Source organism: Anarhichas minor, unplaced genomic scaffold (assembly GCF_050575085.1).
Source record: "Anarhichas minor isolate MPS153535 unplaced genomic scaffold, ASM5057508v1 ptg000025l, whole genome shotgun sequence".
Lineage (NCBI taxonomy): Eukaryota > Metazoa > Chordata > Actinopteri > Perciformes > Anarhichadidae > Anarhichas > Anarhichas minor.
Genome location: NW_027466471.1, coordinates 5,028,062 through 5,049,485, shown reverse-complemented (window position 1 = coordinate 5,049,485; position 21,424 = coordinate 5,028,062). Strand labels below are relative to the sequence as shown.

The 21,424-nt window shown below is 41.1% G+C and overlaps 1 protein-coding gene across 1 annotated transcript; it reads left to right on the top strand.

Annotated features, from left to right (window-relative positions):
• Window positions 1–2,467: 2,467 nt before the first annotated feature.
• itga2.2 (integrin, alpha 2 (CD49B, alpha 2 subunit of VLA-2 receptor), tandem duplicate 2) lies at window positions 2,468–20,544 on the top strand. Its single transcript, XM_076099659.1, has 30 exons — window positions 2,468–3,279; window positions 4,547–4,670; window positions 6,695–6,804; window positions 7,053–7,144; window positions 7,642–7,756; window positions 8,152–8,279; window positions 8,381–8,529; window positions 8,806–8,956; window positions 9,539–9,704; window positions 9,931–10,007; window positions 10,994–11,132; window positions 12,260–12,405; window positions 12,495–12,638; window positions 12,783–12,986; window positions 13,122–13,252; window positions 13,382–13,545; window positions 14,315–14,466; window positions 14,639–14,749; window positions 15,080–15,165; window positions 16,477–16,618; window positions 16,883–16,966; window positions 17,059–17,135; window positions 17,256–17,339; window positions 17,434–17,536; window positions 17,633–17,743; window positions 17,946–18,056; window positions 18,613–18,726; window positions 18,871–18,960; window positions 19,065–19,181; window positions 19,440–20,544. Exons 1-30 carry the CDS (start codon window positions 3,234–3,236, stop codon window positions 19,527–19,529), a joined length of 3,558 nt encoding a protein of 1,185 aa, XP_075955774.1. The 5' UTR covers window positions 2,468–3,233; the 3' UTR covers window positions 19,530–20,544.
• The last annotated feature ends 880 nt before the right edge of the window (window positions 20,545–21,424 follow it).

Genomic DNA, 21,424 nt, shown 5'->3' with positions numbered 1-21,424 from the left:
AACACCTTGTTGAATGTCATTTTCCAAAGAAATCAAGTCCAAACCTGGAGAAAAACTACTCAACATTTATAATGTTGTACAGTAAAAAAAAAAATGATTCACGGTCGTCCTCTGTGGGGAGTTTTAATGACACACTGCTCCGTTACATCACTGACCCGACAGGAAACATAGAGCACAGACTTTGCTCCTTTAAGAGCCGTCCTTAGATTGTGCAAAATGATTCAACAGAGTGAGCTGCCTGAAACTCTGAGGGAAAGAATGTGTAGAGGTGAAGGAATGCAGCATTCTCTTAAAGGGAGAGGGGATTGTAGTTCTGTCTAAGTAACATCACAAGCGATTACCTTTTTTTTAACACTTCTGTGAAAAGTGAGTGGATCGGTTTCTCAAAGCGAGTCGTGCCAACGCAATTGTCAGATAAGAAGATCAGCCTCTTCCAGGAACCGAACCACGTCACCGCACCACACAAACGCTTGTTACCGGCTCATTTGGAATTCTCAAGGTGCTCCGGCTCACCGGATGACTTGCACACGAATCATGTTTGCACAAACAGAGCAGTGGGGGCGTGGGGTGGGGTGGGCTGGGGGGGTTCGGCTGCTGAATAAGGTTGTGTCTTGGTGCATCCGAACCCATTAGCTGAATCACAAAGCAGAGGGTGTTGGGTCCTCAGTGTATCTGACACACTGCATTAGGAAGTCAAGAAAACATCAGAATAATGTTTTCATCTGCATCTGAAAAAGGGAGGTTCGCAGGCGGGTTTTGAAGATCTGCCTTTTAATGAATTTTTGTGGTCGCTGATGTGAAAGTGTAAAGTTTGGCAACTTATCGGGCACGCCTAAGTTCATAACTGTGATTTAAGATGACCCACTTTGAAGGGTGGAGATAGCTGATGCTGTTCAACTTGTCTTTGTTATTAGAGAGTATAGGTTCATTGGTCTAAGCAAGGACGGCAACACGGAAGCATCAAGTCAGTGTCATCGGTGTACTGTTACCGTACTGTTGGGAATACGTTTCATCTAATTAGACAAAATAATTCAGTAATGTCCAGATTATACACCACAAACTGCCACTGCTTCTTTGCTCAGACAGTCATCACTTTTCCAACAGACTGTCTTAATTAAGGGGAGGTAATCAGGGGCGTAGATATAGACAGTGCAGGCACTGTGGTTGCACTGGGGCCTGTGGGATGGGGGGACTTTGAGAGAACAGGCACATGCAAAGTCAATCAGATTGGGATCGGATAGGAGAACACATATTAAAGTGAAGATGAAACGGACATTTCAAGGTTATCTGGCTTCTGAATCCCAACGTCTTTCCCAGTAAAACAGGACCGGCAGGCAGGACATAGCGTTGGGAGGAATTTGATTGGTTGATGAACAATCGTACTGAGAGACTGTATATAAGAAGTGGACGTGGTCACCGTGACGTCGCCCATTGGTTTGTGGACTGACGTTTCGAAGCCTTAATTCTGAGTTTTGGCTGTCGCCATCTTGGCTTTTTTGCAACCAGTGAACAGAACTTACCATATTTGGACCGCAGAGGAGTGACGTAGAGACGCAGTATACGGTTCTGGTAGCTAGCGCCCTGACAATCACAGTAAGCCCGCCCTAAAGCATACTCTGCTGTATGGTCTATCTGACTCTAAATGGACCATAATTTACTAAATGAACATCATGCTGTATTGAAGAAGACTTGAAACTAGAGATTGAGACCATAAACTCATGTTTACAATGTTTACTGAGGGAATAAATCAAGTGAGAAGTAGAGTCGTTTTCTCATAGACTTCTATACAATCTGACTTCTTTTTGCATCCTCCCCATAATGTAAAACAGTAGTAATCCATAACAAAATTGAATGAAGGATATCAATGAAAGGAATCATTTCTTACTTTCTTTGGAAACTTTGTCATATATAGATATGCAATGCAATAATGATGTATGCGTAGTATATAGTAAAACAAATGAAGGTTTTATTCGAAAAAAAACTGGTCAAAATAGTTGCAGCTGAGGCCGAGCTATCCGGACTTTTACTTCAGTATAATGTGTCAAGATGGAAAAGCGCAAATCCTCTATTTCCCACAATGCAACCAAATGCATCTTTTCGTTTGCCCCCGTCCCTGCCCGGTAAATGCCCACCATCTTTCAAAATTCCACAACCCCGTTACACAATGCAGGCTTTCTGTTAAATAATATCTGTAGCTGAGATGATGTCATCAGGGTCAGACTTCCTCCAGAGCCACAGAGGACATCACACACAACAGTTTTTCACAGTATCTCCAATGACCACTACACTTTATGTGTAGTGTCCCTCTGATGTTGACATTGAAATTGTTGCTTGCTGTGATCTGGAGTTACTTGCACACCAAACAGTATGACATCAGAGGTTGTAATAATCTGTCTGGTTGGCAACAAAACATTCTTTCCAAAGTAGCATTTTGGAATGAAACCATTGAAAATGAAATGCCCTTCAACTCACCACCCCACCCACATCCTTTATAGTCTCTATAACACATATGGTCCAATTAAAAACTCTCTTACATCATTGTCTTCCAGTGATGGAAAAAAAACCCATAAAAACGGTGGTCATTCTTCTAACTATCTTATAATAGACCTTCTATGGTTTGGGCTTTTGTTTCTTCATATTCTACATTTTTATTTTTCTTGTCTCTCAACTCTCTGCAAAGAGCTGCATGTAATAAATAAATTACAGGGTTCAAGAGGATGAGACATGAGACAAGTCTCATGTGGATTTCTTTTATTTGACATCTGTTGATGTAAGTGTTGTTTGTCCGCTGGTGTTGTGGCTGTGGAATAACAATTACAAGAGATTGAAATTAAGCCTCATGGGTGTGGACTTGTTTTGAACAGTTTTTTCCCCTTTTGCTTCCCTTTGAATTTAGATTAGATTTTTATTTTTATTTTTATTTTTTTACCAGTAAATTTTAAACTTCGTCATGACATTCGCCCGTCTGAGGCTCCTCTTCAGCTCTTCGCCTGATCTCAACTGGATTTCCTTCGACTTCAGTCACAGACTTCACTTCACACCCTTCGGCCACACCTGCAAAGTCCAAAGTTTGTCTTTCGACAGGTAAGAGGGCAGACAGCCTGTCCTTATTTAGAGAACGCGTCCGGCGCGTCACCGCTGCTGACTCCCGGCGCGCTGCGCAGCCACGACTTTGACAACAAGTGCGTGCGGCTCCATTCAATCGGCTCACACCAATGGAATAAAGGACGACGATGGAGTTCTGCTGGGGGCGAGTCTTCTTCACTGTGATAGTCATTAGTAAGTACTGAGTTTGTTTTTTTACACTTTCAACCTGTTATTTCCACCATTCCCTCACCCGAAGAAGAAAAAAGATGCAAATATTTTCGCCACAAAAAGCTAATCTTTTTAATGTCGTTTTCATAAAATCGGTTTTATTAGTGGATTTAATGTGATTATTAAACTGTTTTATACACTTTAAAGACACCTGAAGAGCAGCACAGGAGCATAGACTCAGTCTTACTGCCTGGAAGTGCTTTTGTTTTGCAATGTATTTCCCATCGACCAAGCGAAGTTTCTTCCTCTGTTTACAAACGCATGATCCAAAATTAACCCACATGGATTAAAATCCGGATCGGTTCATGTCTCACTGTGCATCGCATGGCGTGTATATTAGAGAAAAAGAAGTAATGTGGTGCGTTGCTCGATGTCTGCTCTGTAAGCAGCAGCTGGACGTTTGAAATGATTCTCCTGTTATGCACATTTATTTCTGAAGATGAAAGAACGTGTTGTTTTCTGGGTTATTGTTGCGGAGCCCCAGAAGGAGGCAAAGTGTTACTTTGCGCTGCAGGTAAACAGGCGTGGCTTGATCCTGGGTGTGCAAGTGAAGGTCTCTCGAGTCCAGAACCCATCCACATTCCTCTGCCTGCCGACTGAGGTGGGGTAGTAGGAGGGAGGGCTGATAGCTGAGCTCTGCCTGTACGGGCATGTGGGTCTGATTCTGCAGAAAGACTCACTCAATCACATATCCTGGGGGGGGGGGGAGTTCCAGGATGAGCAGTGTCTATGGAGGCAATCTGTAACACTCCATGAGTACAACCTTCCTGTGTTGTAGAGCTATTTCAGTGGGCTGCCATGCCATTCGTGCGTCAAGCTGATGTGGTTTTTTTTTTAAGTACATGATTCAGCCATTAAAACCACCCACACCACTCAAAAAGAGGAAGTCAGTATGTCTGATGTTGCTGAAAGGTAAAACGTGAAACCTGTCCCCCATAAACAACCAGAGTCCTCATAACAGTTTTGTTTTGACTTTTAGAAACACAAATATGCCGACAAACATGCAAAATAGTGATATATATATCAATATTACATTTATCAGTATTTGTTGTGGGCCTATTTGTGTTTATGTATATGTATATATGTATATATATATATGTGTGTATATATATGTATATATACTGTATGTATATGTATATATATATATATATATATATATGTATATATATATATATATATATTATGTTGATCAGTGTCACTGTCATGCGACCCCATCTTTCTCCTCCACCAGCTGACAGAATCCGGCCCTCGCAGTCCTTCAACGTCGGCACCGCAGGCGCCAAGATTTTCAGCGGGCCGGCGGAGGAGGAGTTTGGCTACGCGGTCCAACAAGCGACAAACCACGAAGGCAAATGGTATCAATTCAAGCGTTTTATTCTCTTCAGACTGCCTCACTTTTTTTTATTTCCATCACAGACATGCGTCTTGTCCATGGTGCTGTGTATAGCTTTCAAGTAGTGGTCCGGTAAATCATTCATTTTGTTAATATTTCTTTGATAGAGCAATAAAGGTGGAGAAGATAATAACATCCGCAGGCTATGTGAATATTACGCAGAGAGAAGTTTTATTCTTGAGCAAACAAGGTGCAGATACACGTTCAGTGGGCCAACCCGTCAATACAAGCCTCTGCACCAGGACGGGCTGAATTCCAGGTAAAACAATTTGGAGACATGCTTCACAGGGATCAGTCTTGGTCTATACTGACTGAGTTTCAAACTGCTGACTGCATGACAAAACAAAAACCCATGTACCTAATCCCAAAGATACTCTACAGGGTTGAAATCTCAAGGCTGTGCAAGTTGTTGGTGTACAACAACCGTCACGCCAGGGAGGATTTCTTCCTGGTAGAAGTATCCATTTTAGCAAATGAAAGGCCTGTCGCCGTGCAGAGATGCACGTGGTTATCAGCAGCGTCTAGGTATTCTGTAAACAACCGCCCACACCGATATGCTATACCACCACTAAAGCCAGTACTGGTGACGACACTGAAGCCGAGGATTGCTTCTCTTAATCGTCACCTATTCACGGGTTTGTTGCAACGGACACCTTGGTTTAAAAAAGACAAACAGCTCAGTTCATGTGAGGCCAGCTCGGCTGTCAATATTTTGCATTTTAACTAAAGGGGAATGGAAAAAAACAGGAGTTCAACACCAATGTACCTCCACTTGTTTCTAGCTTTTGTTCAGACTGAAATGTTTTAAATAAATGGATTGCTATCGTACCGATGTTCACCCCTGACTTTCCCTCCAGCACCACCATGAGGTTTTACATTTGTGTTTTTTTTTACTGGAATGAGACATTTTAGCATACCGACATCAGCATTTACAGTTCGTCAGAGCACCAAATGTGGCCATGCACAGCCTCACAGATATGCTGACTCGGCTGTTAGCTTTTTTCCCAGGAAATTGATTTTTACTTATTTATTATACCTTTACTGTGCGATTACTTGTTTATTATACTTGTTTTGATGTTGTTTTTCTTTTACTTATTTACTACTTGTTAGTACTATCCACTCTCACTATCCACTCTGCTGCTGTAATGCTGCAAAAATGTTCCCGCTGTGGCATTAATAACAAGATTATCTTATATATAGCACAGTCACTACTAGATTTTAGAGGCAGATACAAATATTTGGGAGTTAAAAAAAATGTATTTTTTGAATTATTGGACGAGCTCTACTGATAAGTTGTTACACTGCTGAATCATATAACAAAGATTCCAAGTCATGCAACAATGTAGCAACACCCCGTTTGGAGCCACGTATATTTCGTCATTTTAGTTAAACAGTAACCGAGCCTCTCAGTGATGTCTGGATGTTGTGTACTCTGAGTCACGGTCTCGCAGAGTAGCTCACTGTCTGGAGAAGAACGATGTGTCCCGTTATTCGTGCCTTATTTGACACTGTGGGGGATGTGACACTGAAGTGGTGTATTAGGTCATCTTAGCATTATTGGGAATACATTGTCACCTTACTGGTGAAGTGTGTGCGTGGGGGTGGGGGTGGGGGGGGTTAATAAAGTATTTGAAGTTGATACTTTCTGTGGGAACTTGTAGAAACTTGTTTGCTGTTTGTTAAAACATTAAAAGAATGACATGGCGGACTTGTCGGCACACGCTTACTGTGTTACAGAGTGATGTTTATGCTCATTTCGTTTCGCTTTGGTCTTACAATTGGCCCACTGCGGGGAAGTTTGAAAGCAGTAAGATTACCTAGCTTTTATTGTGAATACCACGAGTCAGCATCTATAGATTAGACGTTGTGTGACCGTTGTCAGCGTCAAATGATTTGGATGAGTCTCGTGGACTGCTGTGTGTGCAGCCGGTCATGCACTGCGCACAGGAACCTTCAGAGATGAATACCGTTGTTGTTTTTTTGCAGGCTCCTGGTCAGCGCCCCGTGGAGTGGTTTCAACACAAACAGGAAGGGGGATGTTTACAAGTGTCAAATCTCGGGCTCCAGAAACAGCTGTGACAAGCTCAATCTTCAAGGTACGGTCTGGGGTTTTGTTGTTTAACCTCTGACCTCTCCCACCAAACATTGGCCGTGCACTTAAAATGCCTAAACAGAGCAGTGCCTTCAAACAAATTCAGGAGGTCTCCAGATATTTGGCTTTCTCTCTGATTTGCAGCAACGCCTGTATTTTGTTCACACTTTGAGCTAATAATTAAACAAATTCCAGATTTAACTGAACTTTAATATGTGAGCTAATTTGTTGTCCTTGCCACTTCATCCACAGATTCTGTGAGTATGCCTGATGTTAAAAACGTCAACGACCAGATGTGCCTGGGTTTGACTCTTACCCGGATGCCTGATGTCAATGGTTTGATGGTACGTGTGTTCACACCCAGGACTGAAGGGAAATCATGCTGTTTCAGAGATTGGCAGTTTTTTTTCTCTTCTTTTCAACCTAAAATAGAACATTTTTCTTATGAATCTACTTCTTGTCTTTGTGTTTGGCAATTTATTATGATACCGGCTTCGATGGAATATTCAAATTGTTGATGCATGTTTAGCGCAGCGGCGTGACCAAGAACCGGTGAAGTCATGACTTCCTTTTTGAAATTTACATCAAATGTTTGTGTCTCGAAGAAGGAAGTATGTCGGTGGCTGAGGTGAATAGCTGCACCGGCAAGCAGTGTTGTTAAATAAAGACATCAGCCACTGCACGACTGCTATTTAAGACCGTTAAATAGCTGTTCTTTAACACCAGAACACTTTGATGTGACTTAAGTCCAACTTGCAATCAACAACCATTCAATTCACTGTTAAACCCAGACGTGAGAGCGTGTTGGGACCTCTGAAAAGTCTCCTCTCGTCTGATACAGATGTGCGGACCTCTTTGGGGACAAAGCTGTGGTGATCAGATCTTCTACCCAGGAATATGTACAAAAATGAGCCCCCTCTTTAAACCGCAACCCGCCTTCTCTCCTGCCATCCAGTGTAAGATCTGACTTTTTATATATATATATATATGTATGTATATGTTGATTATGGACATGTTGAGCTTTGTTTGGTTAGATATTTTTAAGACAGGCTTCAGTTAATATCAGATTATAAATCCATCACAGTGACACACATTCTGTTGCCATGTTGTGTCCTCATGTGTTAATGTCGACTTGGGACTATTTTGCTTATGGGAGGCTGTAACATCATATATTTAATGTTGGCTTACAAACAGCAACATTTCTAACACGAGACATGGCTAAGTTTGAATTATCCTTTTCCTTTATTATCATTTGTCTACTGGGTTTGATTTTTGAAGATATAAAATACGTTGGTCAGCATCGGTTCCATTCATCAGCGCTGCTCAAATGTGTCACTATGTGTCTCTCTAGCATGCGGAGGGCCGATGGACATCGTGATTGTTCTGGACGGCTCCAACAGCATTTTCCCTTGGCCTCCAATGATCAATTTCCTCCAGAAATTGATACCTGGACTTGACATCGGGCCCAAAACCACACAGGTAACATCGCGTTTAATTGACGGGGAAATTCAAGCAGAGATCAAGCAGGGGATGATGTTGTGGTCAGTGTGCTGACAGCTCTCTGTGCTTTATCACGCCAGGTCAGCGTCATTCAGTACGCCGTTGATTTCAAGTTTGAACTCAAACTCAACCAGTATAAAACCAAAGATGAGGTAATGGCTGCAGCATCCAAAATCACACAAATGACCGGTGGTTTGACCAACACCTTCAATGCCATCCGATTTGCGAGGTTGGTGCTGCACTAAAACTGCCTTTCATGCATTTCTGTTTATTTGTTTACCTATGTATTTGATCTGTTTATTGTACTTTCTTATAATTTGTATGCTGGTCCGTCTGTCTTGTCCGTTTTACTATTACCTGATCAGGATGAATTGTCATTTTAATGCTGGTACATCATTTTATTAAATTTTTTTAAGTTTTAAATTTCTTATGAACATTTCTTTTTAATGATAAATCCACAAACAGTAACAAAAAAAAGAGTGCCCACTGTGTCTTCTCTCTTCAGTCAGTGGGGTTTCCACGAAAGTAACGGCGGTCGACCAGGCGCCGCCAAGGTGATGGTGGTCGTCACCGATGGAGAGTCTCACGACAAGGACTCCAGAGAAGATGTCATTGCCGACTGCGAGAAGCAAGGCATCACCCGCTTCGGTATCGCTGTAAGTAATGGCCTGCCACTTACTGCTAATTATATACAGTATATTTATAGTTCGTTTATATTTATCTCAGTAAATATGAATGATGCCTGCATGCTGACTGCATAGCATTGGATATCACATTAAAGTTTCTAATCAAGGTTAGGCAGTGCTTAACCCATAGTAATTGCTGTCATAAATACTGACATATTTACAAAAATGACTACATGGTATTGTATTTGAAATTATGGAAAAATTACATTGTTAATGTAATAAAAAAACAATATTGTACTGACTACCCTGCTACCACTTAATTCAATAAAATACAGCACTTTGCTGTGTCTTAGTAGACGGTAGTATAACAGTAACATTACATTTACAGTAAATAAACTGTAGAAAAACAGTAATGTACTGGCAACTTTGCTGCCAGTAGTCTACGGTAAAATCAAGAAAATACAGCAAATTACTGTAAAGTGAACACTGCTGCCAGTAGTTTACTGTTAATCTACATGATAATAATTCTTATATAGCTTATATTTGCATACATTCTTTTCCCTCTTTGCAATCCTGATTTTGCGGTGTTTCCTCATTTTCTTTTCTCCCTAGGTCCTGGGTTATTACTCCAGAGAAAACATCAACACAGACAACCTGATAGCAGAAATCAAGTCCATCGCCAGCGTACCCAAAGAGAAGTACTTCTTCAACGTGTCGGAGGAGGCGGCCCTCTCCACCATCGCTGGAACATTGGGGAGCCGCATCTTCAACATAGAAGGTGCATGATCCCCCTCTTGTTGTTGCAGGCGCTGCATGTGTAATCTACTTTACACTGCATGCTCATTCAAACACTCTACTACTCATCCAAGCCAAAGATCCCAAGAGAGATCAAAAGAAAATGTGTTTCTTTTTTCTTCTTCTTCTTACGCACATCCTTTGTCTGATTCTGGATCTGCCCCACTGCTTTTGATTCTGGCGTTAACACGATTCTCTGTTCCCACAAGGCACTGGGAAAGGGGGTGACAACTTCGAGATGGAGATGTCCCAGGTCGGATTCAGTGCTCACTACTCCAGCAAACAGGTACAGAGCGCCGCCTTGAACGCCTCTAAAACGTTTGTGTTTGTTGTGACGAAGCAAGTTTTTTTTTTGTTTTGTTTTTTTAAACACTCAAACGTGCAAAAGCGCTGCAGAAGAAAACATAACGGGGGTTTGTCGCTTGTGGCGGTGTGTAACCTGGTAAAAGAAGTCCAGTTTGAAGACTAATCAGATGTCAAGTTGTGGCACATTGGTTTTGTGCTCCTTCGGGAGAGAATTTTACAAATGTGTGAAGTTATCACAGCAGCAATGTTCTTCTCCTGAGTCAATATTTGCGAGGAAAATAGTAAAATTCGATTCATGCTAAATTATTTTCTACTGAACCTGCTTTGTGCACTCGCATGGATTTGGCCAAAGCAGTGTGTGAAAACTAAAGTTTACTCCATAATCTGCCACACATCACATACAGTGATTCTGACACCACAGGGTCAACAGTGGGGGAAAATGGCATGTTCCACATACACCAGCTACCAGTTTATGCTATCAAAGCTATGAAAATACATGATACATTGATTAAATAGAGTAAAGTAACCCTCATTTACTGCAGCTATCAAAATACCTTATGTGGTGGAGGTTTGTTTGAAGTGACAACAAAGCTGGTCACAGAGTCTGACTGACTACCCCTTTCACAACAGCCCTCCTGCTGCAACAACGCGGAGTTCTCACTGAAAGAAAAGAGGAAGCCGAACATTTTTTTTTCCACAGCAGTCTGACCGCGAACTTAAGGAGCTGCCTTCTTTTTATTGGCATTTAGAAAATGTTCTGTTCTCACACTGCGCGCCATTTGTGGTTTTCATAATTTTTCTTTGTTTTTACAGAAAAATAAATCCCTTTGATACATTTCAAAACCTTTGATATGGAAAAAAATAAATGAATGGTGGTTTCAACCCTGACCAAAAATACGAATGCTGTGATCCACAGTGTTGTTTGTATGTTATCCGCTGACTGGTCTTTGACCTGTGCTGTTTAAGGATGTGATGATGCTGGGAGCAGTGGGGGCCTACGCCTGGAGCGGGACTGTCGTCCATCAAAAGGGGTCCAAAGCAGACATTCTCCCCTTCTCAGCCTTTGCGGGAACACTTCAAGACAGAAACCACAGCTCATTACTGGGTAGGAATTTACAGCGGTCCTCTGCATTTACGTTTTGATCCTGTTTCTTGAAAATCTTTGCATGAAACAAGGCAGGATTGGGAGTGGAGGGTGGCTGTTCTCGAGTGTTTTTCGCTAAGCGAGAAATACAAGCGTAATCACTGCAGCTGCCCTGCTTTGGCACTTATAGTGTTTTTAAACAACAAAACTCTATTTTCTAAATATCTGTGGTGTTTTTGAGCGTGAACGGATTTGTAAAATCGCAAGCTTCTCGCCACTGCATGTGTCACCACCTTTTTTCTGAGAAGCGGAACATCGTGACATTTCTTTTGCATCATCTGTAATGAGTATTCTACAGAAACATTCAGTGGAAGCTACAGGGTTAGAGCCACCATATATTACATATATATATATTGTACTTCTAACATTACTAACACCAGGCTGTCATAGTTAGTTATTATTATTATCATTATTATTATTATTATTATTATTTATTCATTTATTTGATGCATTTAAGTATAAGCAGCATTTGTAATGCTGTAGCTTGCAGAGGAAGAGCAGATTATAACTACCTTTTAGAGTTTAGTGGTGTTATAAATAATAATAATGCATTGTTATTATATAACAATGCATTATTAGAGGTATTATCACTTATGTCGCTTTTTTGTGCTTCTGCTTCGGACAGTGTACAAACCGCTCTTCTTGGTTGACATCTCCTTCTCGCTGTTGTAAACCTCATACGTGTTGAAGCAGGAACACTTCCCCTGTTATTTTTCTTGTCATAGAGTTTAGTGAAATCACTTACTTCTCAGAATAGCTCCACCCAACCCACGCCTGCCTAGAGGTCTAACCAGCCAGAGTAATGTGTGCGTGAGTGAGTTTATGTTTGTGTGGCGCTGGACAAACACTGCTTTTTGTAATACCATTTTCAACACCTGTGTGTAGGTGTGCAGAGCCCTTCATTGGCAAAGTAACTAGTAATTATACCTTTCAAATAGTAGCTTCAAGTAGCATAAACAAATGGAAATACTAAATAGAGTACAGAACTTGAATAAATGTTTTTAGTTACATTTGCCACTGTTTAAGTCAGAAGTTGTCCAAAGTTCAGATGTTGGCTATTTAAATGTGTTATTTATGGTAATTTCCAGGTTATTCTGTCACCACGCTGAGCGACAGACTTACAGAATACTTTGTGGCTGGCGCACCTCGCTCCAACCACTCCGGACAAGTTATCGTCTACACCGTCAACGTCCAGAAGCAGACTACTATCATCGACTCAGAGCGAGGAAAACAGGTACCGATAATAGAGGGATGTGGTATTCACATTTTGTGAACCAACTGTGTACACGTAGAAACCAACTAGATGTGCACTTGTTGTCCTAGATTGGGTCGTACTTTGGAAGCGTCCTGTGCCCCCTGGATGTGGACAGAGACGGGGTGACGGACCTCCTGCTGGTCGGTGCGCCCATGTTCATGAGCGATCTGAAGAGAGAGGAAGGCAGGGTTTACCTCTTCTCTGTCACCAAGGTAAAATATGGGTGACATGTCACTTGGTGGGTGCAATGTAGGAAATAATATATTCTCAAAGCTGGATTTCATTTGTAGTTTTCTTGAAATTGAAAGGAACTGTAGCACCATATACATCATATTCTCTGTTGTAACGATCTGAAGGGTATACTGAACGAGCAAGGATTCCTCAGTGGTCCGCCCCCGACTGAGAACGCACGCTTTGGGATGGCCATCTCTGCCGTTCCTGACCTGGACCTCGACGGTTACAACGACGTTGTGGTTGGAGCTCCGTTAGAGGACAAAGGGAAAGGTGTCATCTACATCTACAACGGGGAGAAGAAGGCAATAAACAAACAGTTCTCACAGGTACGGAGAGACATTCGTATCAAACTGACAGAAAGTCTGTTATGGAAGTTTTTTAGTTTTAGTTGAAGCTAAACAAACACACCATTTAGTTTCTCTGTAATAATTAGACTCATCATTGTTGATAATCTGTTCCAGAGAATCTTTGGCTCCAAACTGGATCCTCAGTTGCAGTATTTTGGAAGGTCCCTAGATAGCGACAAAGACCTGAATGATGATACTATCCCTGACATCTCCATTGGCGCATATGGCAAAGTGGTGCAGCTCTGGTAAGTTTGGCAACCTGTAATAAACTGTGAGTGATTAGAACCTGGGTAAATAATGTCATGATTGGCCACATTATATTATAGAATCAGCAAGGCTGTTCACGATCATTTAAAGCTGCATTTGGTTTTCAGGTCCAGAGGTGTGGCGTCCGTCTCGGCTAAAGCTTCTTTCAACCCCGATAAAATCAACATTTTCAACAAACCCTGTGACATTAATGGACGCAAGCTTACGTGTTTCAACACCAACCTCTGTTTCACTGCTGCATTCAGGCCTAAGAAACCAGTTGGACCCATTGGTAAATCCTCTTCTCAAGAATAAGTAGATTCCTGTTACTTAAAGGTGCTACATTTAGAATTCAGAGCTTTAATATAACAGCAAACAACTATTTGTTATGTAAGGATGTATAAGTAATGGCGTCCTGAGCAGAGAATGAAGTCACTCTCCCTCTGTGTGTGTTGTAATCCGAGCTTCTTTGTTTACGTAGCTGGTCTGGCCGTGCGTGCATGTTAGTGCATGTGACTACCAGTGAGCGTGCCCCACTGGCTAACTAATCGGCACCACTTTGCGCTGCGCTCATACAGCAGTTAGCACCAATAGTGGCGTCCTGATCCCATCGCCCTGAATTTGGAATTCAGCGCCTTTAAATTATAGTTTTGGGAAATACACTTTGCCTTGTTTACATTCTTGTTGAGAGTCAATGTGAAGATCAAAACCACTCTCATGTCTGTACAATAAATATGAAGCTAGAGCCACAAGCTAGTTAGAAAAATCCAGCTCCGCGCACCTTGTCAAAATTGACAAGTTGCAGTTTACTAGTTGGTGGATTTGTTACTTTCGGAGAGCCAGGCTGGCTGGTTGCCCGTGTTTTCAGTCTTTATGCTAAGCTAAGCTAACGGGCTGCCGGCTATAGCCTTATATCTAGTGTACAGACATGAGGGTGCTATCAATCTTCCCGTCTAACTCTCAGGCAAGAAAGTGAATACAAGAATTTCCCAAAATGTCGAACTCCTAAGATGTTCATGGATCATTTTCAAGACAAAAATATAGCGCTCTTCTTCTTTCAGATATATCCTACACTTTGACCCTGGACGCTGACCTGCAGGCTTCACGAGTGACGTCAAGAGGACTGTTCACTAAAAACAATGAGCGCTTACTCACAGAAAAAGCTAAAATATCTTCTGCGCCCCTGTGTCTGGACTACCAGGTTTATGTTCAGGTAATGGATGAAAATCCTCTGTTTTGCAGTCACCGAAGAGCATAATTGACACATTTTATTAGATAGGGTTAGGCTTGCAGAGATATTACTTCATATTTCTTTTCTTTTTTTTTCCAAATCAAGTATTCTGAAAATAATCTGCTGATTTGTCCCTGTGTGGTTTCTTCAACAGGAGGCGCCAGACTTTGTCAATTCCCTCAGTCTGAAAATAGAGATCGAGCAGCAGAATGCAGATGTGAACCCGGTCCTCGATATGTCGTCTCCAAGTGCCTTTGAGTTCTTTGTAAGTGACTTGTACAGTACACGATTTCTCTGAGTCTCTGTTCAATCGTTTTTTTGTTTAGCCTTTGGGTCTTCAGAAAGGTCTACAGGAAACAGATCAGGTGACGAAGACGTTAAACATAGTTGTTATGTTGCAGAGTCGTCTGCCCGGTTATTTAAGATGACATGCTGTGTGATTACTGTCTTTTTAAAACTTTTAAAGTGATTCACTAAAGTCACGCAAGCTCTCATATTAACACACTAAACACAGGATTAAAGTTCATCCAATGCAGTAGATATATAATAGATTCCCTTATTGTTATGTGAGTTTGCTGCTCTGTTGTCATTTCAGGTCCCATTCACAAAAGACTGCGGCTCTGATGACGTGTGTGTCAGTGATCTGGTGCTGAGTGTGAAGACAGACACAACAGCTTCCAGGTGAGAATCACTGACCTCGTTTGTGCAAGAAGTAACATGTCATACTTGCTGACCATTATATGTATAATATACAGTTTAGATGTAAACACAAGATAATACTCTGTTCCGTGGTTTCACTTGATGTGTGATGGTTTCCTCAGGATAAAGGATTTTGTTGTTGTTCATTTAGCGTTGAAGTGGAGAGTAGAAATAATGCTGTGTGTGATGGAACTTGCCTGGACCAGGCTTTGTCCTTCCTTATGAGTCACTTGTGAGGCGAGGTGATTATCTTCAAGCTAGGGGTTGGTGATTTTGAGACACTAGCAAGAGTACGCAACATTTTGAAACACTATCCAACAGAAAAACCCAGCCCAGGGTTGCCAATACTTTTCCAATTACAGAAGCTCGCAGCGCTAGCTCCGAAAGTTGCTAAATCTAGCAGGGAAAGTCACCAAGTCGGCTCCACTGACAGCCCGTCCCTTCAGGCCTTCCTTTCAAAGCCACTCCTCCAAAAGTATCACTATGGGCTTGAATGTGGATTTGTGAAACCATTTTTTTTTTTTTTTTACGTCAGAGTCAGCTGCTATATTGATTCTCAACGACACATATTTATTCTGATATTGTACATTGTGGTGCACATTCAAAGTTCACATTTGTAAACAGGACTATGTGGAATGCCCGTCTAGCAACTCCTGGAGGATGTACTGAGCTCACATTCTGAGCAGCTGATATTACAGCACCGTCTTCAAAGCCCTGTTTTTTTAATAATTTACCGAGTTGTGCATACATTTATACAGCAGATTGTGTGAAGACTTCATTTGGAAAAAAATATACCTGTTATTCCCTGGTAACTCTTAACAACCATTACGTCAATTTCTATTTTCTCTGTTACATGAGTCTGTCTTAATTGCCAATAGAGCTGCACAAATTAGAGTTTCCCAGTGTACAAAGCAACGTCATAGCCCATCAAATGGTCGAGTCAGACTCGTGTGCTTGGAAAAAAAACGCATAAAGTTTGGGAGATATGTGCAGGAAGAAGAACTTTAAAGAGACCTTGGAGACACTTTCACACACATTTGATTGCATGCGGTTTTGCAGCTGCTGTGGATTTTTCATGTTTGTACATTTGGTTGTGTGCTGCGTTTTGTGCTTCACGATGGAAGCGACGGCCCCGTGATTCATTCCTACATAATATGCTGTATTGTGCAATTTAGGGTTCATCCAGTTGACTTCATCTTTAAAACAATACGAATAAGTCACCCACAGCTCACGGTGAGATTCCTTCTTATTGCTAAACTGCGGAGTACAGTAATCTGAGCTCTTGTGTTATAGCTTAGCTCCCGTCCTGGCCAGCGCCAATAACCGGGAGCTGTCGTTTGAAGTCGTCGTGAAGAACAAAAAGGAGAACGCGTACAACACTCAGGTCTTGGCGACCTACTCCGGCAACCTCTTCTACTCCTCCGTCTTTCCTCCTGTGAGTGAAAAAGGGCACATTTACACTAAATAAATGTAGGATCATCAAATCCTTGAACACCCTTTTCCCCATTAATTGAACCCATTTTTCAACATTTACAGAAATAGTTGACTAGAACAAAAAGAGTGTTAAGTGTATGTTTTGCACTTTTCTGTCTGTGCTGCTGAAGTTATTTGAATGACATTAAAAGCCTCATTGTCATGTATTGTTAGTGTAATACAACAACATAGAAGTTATTTACTATTCAGATTTATGAATTCACAGACGGACGGAGTCCAATGCACCTCAACACAAACACAAACCGTCACCTGCCAAGTGGGATACCCAGCATTAAAGACAGACCAGGAAGTAAGTAAAGTCAAATATTTCTTTACTATTATGAACTATTTTGAACAGATTTTTGGGCTGTGCAAATGTATTTAATTGTTATTCAATTACAGGTGACATTTCAGATGAATTTCGATTACAATCTTGACCAGCTGCAAAACCAAGCCGAGGTGAAATTTGAGGCCAAGAGGTACACTGGAATAGTTAGAAATTCAATAAAAGATTGTGACTCTTAATCAAAATTGTTGACCCTGTGATAATGTTCTGTACCTTTTATTTAAAAAAATAATAAAAATAAAAATCTTTACAGCGATGGTGAAGAGGAAAGACCTGCAGACAACACGGTGGACATATCCATTCCTGTGCGCTATGATGCAGGGATTGTTTTGTCCAGGTGATTCCGTTTTTTTTTCTAATTTTAATCGCACCCTGAAATTGACAGTTGACGATGGAAACTAAAACAAAAAGTTGTGCTCTCTTTGTCCCAGGCAGTCAAATATCAATTTCTACGTGGCAGATGCCGCCGTTCCCGTGGTAACAACGGTGAAGAGTCTCGATGACATCGGCCCAGAGTTTAACTTCACAGTGAAGGTGCGATTACTGAATCTGTGTCTTAAATTGTCCTAATCTAATTCATCATTGTATTTGTTATATTAATATATGAATTAAAACAAATTGTGTTTCAAGGTTTCAACAAGTAACTTCCCTGTCAGCCTCCTGTATCTGACCATCGCTCTGCCAGTGACCACTAAAGGAGGAAATCAGCTCCTCTATGTCACCAGTGTGGACACGCAGAGAGTGAGTACTCAGTTACCAAATACCAGCAGCTTCTTAAAGAGTTTAAACACATAATAAATACATTAATAAATGCCATGGTTGACACCCAATATGCAATGTGGTATCTCAAAACTTTAAAGCCAAGTTTAGTAAAAACGTCTTTGACTTTTTCCTGTGGGATTTGGACTGTCATTTATTGATGGAATAAATTCTCTGCCTGCAGGGAGGTGCTGTCAGCTGTGACTCCAGCAGCCTGGTGGATCCTCTGAAGATCGGAGTGAAGAGCCACAAAGTGTCCTTCTCCGAGGAGAGTCTCAGAGGGACGGAGAAACTGGTCAGTCACTTACTCCTCGGCATGTTCTCATCTTTGTACACATATGTCAACTCTTCTTCTCACCTTGTGTTTTCACTGAGAGAAGCTAGCGAGGCACACTTCCAAATTCGTGCACGTGAGGAACCTAAAGCATGTTTCTCAATACGTGATTTAATAAAAAACATATTGAAATATTTTGCACACAAGCGATGTTATAATATTCTTCTATATATGTGATTGGAAGCATAATTCCTGTCGCTTTATATTTTCTATGAAAGTAAATGAATTATTAAGTTACAAACTGCATAAACAGATATTATTGATCTTCATGTTTTATGTATAGAATAGTTTTGAAATAATACTTTACTTTATTTTAATTCATATTGTTTTTATTCCTCTAAATCAGCTCAACTCGTATAGTTTAAACTAATATCTATAATTGAATATACATTGTTGTCTTGTTTATTTTAAATAACCCAGATGCAGAATAAAAGTTTTTTTTTTTTTAATTTTGCCTTGCATTGTTTACTGATTTCCTTTTGTTAATGTTGTTTTTTTTTTTTTTTTTAACTGACAGGACTGCAAGAGTGCAAAGTGCGAGTACATCAAATGCATCCTCAAGGACACGGAAATTAAAAGCGACTACTTTGTGAAAGTCAAAACAAGGATCTGGAGTGGCACCTTTATTTCGGTAAATTATAACACTGATAACACATTTGTTTTTACTACTGGTTGTTTTGTCTGCTTTTACCTCCGTTTCTCAGATGACTGATTAAACAAATTCACGCTTGTAGTTTTAAATGGCGCTCTCACTTGTAAAAACTTGTCACGCCAGGCCACCTATCAGACCGTCGAGCTGACCTCCGAGGTCGACGTCGAGACCTCGAACCCCGATCTGCTCGTCATCGGCCTCAAACAGCTACCGGTAAGATGTTTGAGATTTCTGTTGCTCTGGGTTTTTCAGTGGCCGTAGTCTCATGTCGAATTAGATGTGAGACAGACCGTGTCTCCTGTCCTCCTGCTGTCCAGGTGGTGGTGGTGATCAGTAAACCCGGAGAGAAAGGCCACGTTCCAGTGGGAGTGATAGTCGGCAGCGTCATCGGCGGACTGCTGCTGTTGGCTCTGGCCGTTGGGCTGCTGTGGAAGGTGACCCTCAATAATAACCACACACAGAGGAACATCAGTAGATTATTTGTTATATAAGCTATATAACAAATGAATGGCATGAATATTTCATCTCTGCCATGGTGGGAAAAGAGAATATACCTGATCTGTGCTTTTATAGAAATGCGCAGCTTTATGTCTATAGATTCAAAAGAAAACTGGACTTGCTCACAACCAATCTTTCTGTTGTTGTTGTATGAACTAGAACTGTGTCTAAACTGAAATCCTTTTACTTTCTAGTTTGGGTTTTTCAAAAGAAAGTACCAGCAGCTTCAGATGGAGGCCGATGAAGATGAGCAGAGCCACCCGCATGTAGACGAGGTGCTGTGAGCTGAGGAGACCCCCCCCCCCAGCCTTCTCTCCTCACTGGATCGTATCCATCGTGGAACACTGTCAACGCATCACAGGGTCTCGTAAAGTGCAATCGGACTGCGGGTCAAACACTGGAAGTCGGGCATTTTTTTTAATGAAATGGAGGCTGTTCAGTTTGTGAATAACTGGGATTCGATCCTCTGTCCATTTTTTTTTTTTTTTTTTCTTTTTACAGAGGATTGATATAATTAGTGCTTTTTTTAGCTTTGTGGACTGTACATTGACTAGTTGCTGTTATGCACTGATTTTGTAAGAATTGTATTTTTCCAATCGTGAAAGAACAATTATTTTTTAGATGAAGTTGATTTGGAGTTTTACACTGTAAAGGCATCTCATTTATCCACAGCCTTTTGCTATGACAACTTCAGGGCAACATGGTGGAGAAATAACAATTTTTAATAAGGAAAATGAAAACATTTGGTCACAATTTGAATCACACATGCTGTCAAATCCGCAGCACAAACTGCTTTGAGATGCGCTGTGTCCTCTGGCATTCAGGGCTTTTCTTGCCGAAACAATAGCTATCGTGTGAGGAGTGAAATCTGTCGCTGTGTTTGTATTGTACATACTGTAAGATAAAATGATTATCATTTATATTGGGTTTTACATTATGGAAAGATTAGAGGCAAAATGGGTCAATGGAGTAGTTACTTGTTGTTGTTGTTGTTGTTGTTATAGAGTTATAAGAATGTTATAAGAATATTGTGTTTTCATTATCTGTGAAATATTTTCTCCATTAATGGTCTCTTTAATTAATGAATTAATTATTTTTTACTTTACTGGTTCCAAGGTAATGTTTTCAAATTGGTTGTTTTGTGTAACTTACATTCCAGAAACCCACATTGCTGTCATGTAAGACCAAAAAAATCTGTTTGAACCAGCAAATAGTTGGCTTTTTGTTTGTTTTTTGTAACTCAAAGCGATTATCAAAATATTCTTAGATACAATTTTTCCTGTTAATAAACTGATTGATAACTTGACTAGTTGATCCAGCTTTAATATTGTTTATCTGGAGGGCAAAGGGACACAAACGCCCCTCTGTTCCTGAGTCCTGTGTCTGAGATGATGCCTGTTCCCATTCACTCTTGAATTAAACCCATTCTGTGCCATTGTTTTTTTTATAATTTACAGTAGGAAGTCTGTGAGAGAGCTTTAATCTGACGTAAACCAATCCTGCAGGATCTACATATGTATTGGCGGAGCTTCGCCACAAGGTGGCAGCATGATACAGATGACAAGTTGGTTCTCACTGCTCTGGTGATGACGCGAACACTCCATACCTTCCCTTCTCACTGGAACACCTTTTAGAGAACCTCACCCCTGCGAGAACAACCCCTCCTCGGACCACTTCCACTATAAAAAACATACAAGCACAATTCAAGTTCCCCCTCAAAGTTGATTAATTTCCTCTCGCGTTATTTGGACAGTCGCGTTCGTCCGTCCCCCGGACAGTGTCGGAATGTGAATGATTGTTTTTTTTTTTCGGTTTTGTTGACGGCCCAGCAGCACCAGCAGTGTCTTGCAGCATTCACTTCTCCGTAATCTGGCGAGATGGAAATATGCTATTTGTCTCTAATAAGGAGCATATTTGTTTTTGGGCCTGGGCTCGATTCCATTCCATAGTTGATGAAATGTGATACAGGTGGAGAAGTGTGTGAAACACCTTTCATCCCTGCAGGGGTTTTCCCTGCAGATGATTGGCAGATACAGCCAAACTAACTTGACCCGTGGCACAATGGGTTGATTGCTCACAAATTGCTGCAATGTTACAATTACAAAAACCCTGATGTCATAGCAAATTATTTGATAACTGTGATATCCCCTATAGCATCAACCAATCTGTGCTGTATTAT